Source organism: Aptenodytes forsteri, unplaced genomic scaffold (genome assembly GCF_000699145.1).
Source record: "Aptenodytes forsteri isolate BGI_AS27 unplaced genomic scaffold, ASM69914v1 Scaffold229, whole genome shotgun sequence".
Classification (NCBI taxonomy): Eukaryota; Metazoa; Chordata; class Aves; order Sphenisciformes; family Spheniscidae; genus Aptenodytes; species Aptenodytes forsteri.
Window position 1 is genome coordinate 3,880,964 of NW_008795863.1, and position 5,064 is coordinate 3,886,027.

Consider the following 5,064-nt stretch of genomic DNA (forward strand, 5'->3'; position numbering starts at 1 on the left):
TGGACGGGGGCTCTGACAACCTGATCTAGTTGAAGATGTCCCTGCCCATGGCAGGGGGGTTGGACTAGATGACCTTTAAAGGTCCCTTCCAACCCAAACTATTCTATGATTCTATGAATTGCAGCCAAATGCTTCCTCTTTTGGCTAGTGTGACGTTCGGTTTTGTTGGCTGGTATTGAAGTGGTAGCTACTAAAATAAAATGGCTTGCGTTGGGTGCCTTTGTTTTTGCCAGTTCTGTGCTTGTCCATGTAAAATATTGAAATTGTTTCCGTTAAAATCCCTGTTGTGACTATCACATTTTAAGATGTTTTAACGCTACTGCAGTTTATTACTGTGAAATTGCCTTACTTAGAACAGAGCCCTACCGATAATAACTTAATCCCCTTCTCCAGTGCCCTGCCCCGGACAAAGAGGTACTTTGTTCCCTGTGCTCCATGTCAAAGTGTTTTATAGTAGTTTACTGGCCTGCAGAAGAGGAGTTCAGGACCTGCAGTCTAGGATGTTGTGAGGACTGCTGAAAGAGAAAGTGGATTCTAGCAATCAGTAACATTTTAAAGTTTTTTGCACTTATTTCTTCAGCACCCCACCACTGCCCTCTGCCCAATTGAAGTCTGTGGCATTTGATAACCATTTTTTGTTCTGTACTGTGTATTAGGCCAAACCCACTATGTTCACTGCATATAGTGCCACAAGCTTTGGTGGTATTAAAAGCTATAGCTATGTAGAAAGCAATGGTTCCAAAATATGCTCTATAAAATTACAGCAAGTGATTTGCTGAATCATATTGCCTAAATGGTATTTTCAGGTGAAATTTTGATAAATGTCTTTGAAAAGTCTAGGAGCTGACATCAGCCCGGTGCAGACATTTTCAACTTTCTTTAATCAGAGCAGAAGACATTTAATTAACTTTTCACCTAAGCTGTTGGACTACCGTGTAGCCCCAAAACATTTGGGGAGTGGAGGAATGTGACATTTACTTGGATATTGCTGTTTATACACAATCATAATTTAACACTACCAATGTAGTTTGTTTGTTTTTTAAAAAAAAAACAAAACACCTGCCCCCAATTCCTGATGTCAGGCTCGATATATTTCTTTATCATAGGATCTGTTGTAGTCACTTCTTTCTAATGCTAACCTGTAAAATGACAGTGTAAATGTGTCCTCTGTCCTTCTAGTTTTTGGAGGTCATGAGGGTGGTGTTTGTTCAGAGGGACCTGTCCTGCATTTTATTTCTTTACAAGAGTATGAGGCTGACAGCAAGTCTTAAGAACCTGTCACATTGCTGGTATATGTTGGTTTTGCATGTTTCCGTTTTACTCTTTAAAAGGATGCTCTTAATCTGTCAGTTCCTTGTTTGTTACTGGCACTGAATCAAGTTCTCATTTTAAAAGTGAAAGGATGTTATAGAGGTGACCTAGAATTTGGGAATCAAGCTGTGATAATGTTGAGCAAGTGAACTGTTGCCCCTGGCAGTGAAGAGAGCTCTGATTTTCACAGGTGTTTTTTTGTGGTTGTTTTTTTTTGTTTGGTTGGGGGTTTTTGGTGTGTGTGTTTGTGGTTTTGGTTGTGGTTTTTTTTTTTTTTTTAAGTCTCAGCATAGCTAAGTGTCAATAGGGTACTGGACATTTTAGAAGAACCAAGCTAAAGCATTTTATATTTGAAAGCAGCCTTCACAGTTCTGCACACATATTGCAAACCAAAATCACACTTTGCTTGTCCTGCAGCTGTATAGGCTCCTGAAGGAGTTAATGCTACACGTTAAAGAGAGACTCTCTATTCAAATGAAAACAAATGTTGTAATAATGTGAACAGATAAGGTTTTGGGACACAGATGAAGCTTGTTTGTTGAGGATGAGGGTAGCTGTTTTATTTTTTCTCAAGAGCCCCCATTTTCATTTTCTTTAGGGTGTATGGTCTCTATAAGGTTTGATAAATGACTGTAAGCCTCAAGAAATCCCCCAAGTCGTATTCCCAGTGGATGGGTGTGGGAGTCCTCTTTTTTTGGTTGGAGGTAGAGGGAGAAGAGAGGGAAAAGAGAGAGAAAGGAAACTGGACTAAAATCAGCCCATCCTGTCTGGCACAGATACCTCTCTAAGAAGAGGGTGGATGCCAGGAGACTGAACCCCTGAGACTGGCCTTGTCTCTCTGTGTTTGGGCCAGCTGCCCTGTCAGGAAATGCCAGCACCACTTGTCCTGGTGCTGTGGGCTTTGTGTGCAACCCATGTCGTGGAGCACGAGTCTATGGAGCACTGCATGGAGCTCTTATTACACTGCAGCTAAAGGAAACCCCACATAAGAGGTTTCTAAGGCCATGACAAAGATTTTGCATCTCCGAGGTGGTGGTTCACTAGTTTGGTATGCAAGAAGTTTTCAGGCTAACCCCTGCTGAATTTTTATGTCCTGGCTCTGCAATGCTCAGTTCAGCGTGTGCATGTTACATGGAAAAAGTACAGATGGAACTTCATTTGCAGGAACAGAGATACTGCATTGACTTAAATACCGACTGATGCTGTGGGTCTTCCGTACTGAAGCTCTTCCTTTCTGGAACGCATGTTTGACTTTAAATGTGGCTGGGTAAAAATGTTCCCATCTGTGACACCGTTTGGTATATTTAGTCGTTCAACTTAGTTCAATCAATACAGTATTATTTTTATCTTTTTCTTTTTTTAACTTAGCCTTTTAGAGCCGGGGTAGCAGAGATTGTGAGATGGAGTCTTTTCATTTTTATTGTAGCAGAATGGATGACTAGCCTCCAGTCCTGTGCACTTGGGCAACTCATGGAAAGCGCTATGGCTATGGTGTGCTGGCTGCCTCATAATTTCTTGATTTGAAAGCCGGTGACTTTCTGGCAATGCTGAAAATGATCTCTCTTTCTGGGAAAAAAAAGGCTGAAAAGGCTAAAAAGGAGTGAAGAATTGACTGGCAAACTAAAATCCTGCAGAGATGGTTTTCAGAGCCTCTGGAGGTTTTGTAGTTGGAGTTGTATGCTGCTGGACGCATTTAGAGATGAAAGCAGATCATGGAAGAGGAAAAAGCAACCGTCTGAAGTCAAACCAGGGAAGACAGGTGGTATCCTGGAGGCTTTTTTGAAGAAGTTTATCATTTGCTTGAAAATTCTCATTGTCAAACTGATCTTAAGAGCTGGTAGAGTAGGTATATTCTCAGTGCTTGTGTTGACCCCGAGAGCTCACCCTGCGGCATCTGTGAATAGATACCTTGGCTCATATCTAGCAAAATGCCTTTGTCCTGTTCTACCAGACAGCAGCCTGACCTACTTTCCAAATATTCATTACGTACTTCTTGAAATTCATGGTTGATTATGCAAAGTCCGTTGTATTTGGGGAACTCCACTGGTATAGAAAGTGACAGTGCATCCCCTCAGCAGCACAGTTTATCATAGCGTATCAAACCTCTGCTGCTCGGTAGAGTTCTGAAACAGAGTCTCAGTCCTTATCTTCAAGGCCCAGATATGTACCCAGGATGCTTGAATGATTGCTAAAAATTATTTTAATAGAACCGCTAAGAGGCGTGATGACTGATGTCAGCAGCTATGGTCCACTAGGACTATGTATTATAAGGTGAAGCTTATCAGTAGAGAAGATGATAGAATAATCACCTCTAGGAAAGGAGCAACAGCATAAGTCTCATCAGTTTCTACTCTTAAGTGTGAGGGTGGCTTTGTTTTGACCTTTTTCTAGCACAAATCCAAAGCAACAAATCCAACAAAATCCACTACAGATGTTTTCTCACTTTCCCTTCAGGGGAGAAGCAACGTGACCCATATGTTAGTTACATTTTTCTTAATGCAGTCTCAAAGATATTCCTCTCCTGTGGTTTTCATTCCGTAAGAACCAAAATGGAGCAGTATAAGAGGAGCCTGTGTTTGAAATTTAAAGCAGAAAGATTTATCTTACAGGCCTTTTGAATTCAGGCTCTAGCAAAATTGTATTTGATTTTAAAACATGTATTCCTTTAATCTAAGAAAAAGACCCTGAGGTGAGGACAGCACTTCTTGATGTTGACACTTGTTCTGTGTTTAATCCTTGAGTGTATTTTGTGTCACAATTTTTTTTTTTTCCTTTTTCCATAGAATATGGATTCTACACTTCACTATATTCATAATGATTCAGATTTGAGCACCAACAGTAGTTTCAGCCCTGAAGAAGAAAGAAAATCCAAAGTACAGGTAAATGACAGTGGCTTCTGTTTTTCCTACATGTATCAGATAAGTGGAATTTTTTTATGTATATGGGGATTTCTTTTATGTGTTTCATTCAGTCATTTCTGATATAATGTAGTTTCTATAAAATGTGGCAAACCTCTTAAAATAAGTAATTTTAAAATATTCTGTGTTTCCAGAGGTAATGGCTTAATTCAGTAGTTGCTTCTGTTTTAATTAGGTATAAGAGATGACAGTATTTTTTGACATGAGAACAGTTGTCATAGACTTCCAGGCTCTGGTTTCATTTGGTTTCATTCTCTATGGAAACTATCCTGTAATGGAAATTAGGTTATTGAGGAAATGGGATTTTTTGTTAAATGTTTTGAGTGGAACTGCCCCCACCCCATGACAGCTTTTTGAAGAAAAAGTGTGAAAGTGTTTCATTAAGCTCGAACTGGCTCTTTGTTATTTTTTTTCCCCAAAAGGAATCGAATGTTTGTTGTTACATAGTTCGGTATTATGTGTGCCACCCTGCACCAGCGTGATTCCTTGAGTGGGAACCTCAGTCCCTCTTGTTGCTTACGTGAGCCAAGCTATTTGCCAGCTGTGTTAAGGAAATGCTCTTGTGCACCCCCTTGGGTAGAGTCAGTGCCTGAGATGAACTGACAACAGTTGAAGCAAAGCCAGTGTTGAAGTCAACACAAAGAGGTTTTCACAAAATTTTAGTTCAGATGCTTTAATTTCTCAGTGGAGAGAAGGATTGGTCTTCACCAGAGATCTCTGCCTCTGAAGAAGTCTTTTCCTTCCTGCTGACTCTTTAGGGAATTTGGAAGCAATATTGAACACGCTATACTCTGCCCCTTCCCCCCCCCCCCCGCGTCCGTCAATTTTATTTCTG

At 40.4% G+C, this 5,064-nt stretch overlaps 1 protein-coding gene across 1 annotated transcript in view; it reads left to right on the forward strand.

Moving 5' to 3' along the window:
• PPP4R1 (protein phosphatase 4 regulatory subunit 1) overlaps positions 1-5,064 on the forward strand; it is a 118,272-nt gene that overhangs the window by 102,856 nt on the left and 10,352 nt on the right. The window contains exon 12 of the mRNA XM_009284139.1: positions 4,095-4,190. Coding sequence (XP_009282414.1) covers positions 4,095-4,190 — 96 coding nt within the window. The remainder of the gene's footprint in view (positions 1-4,094; positions 4,191-5,064) is intronic.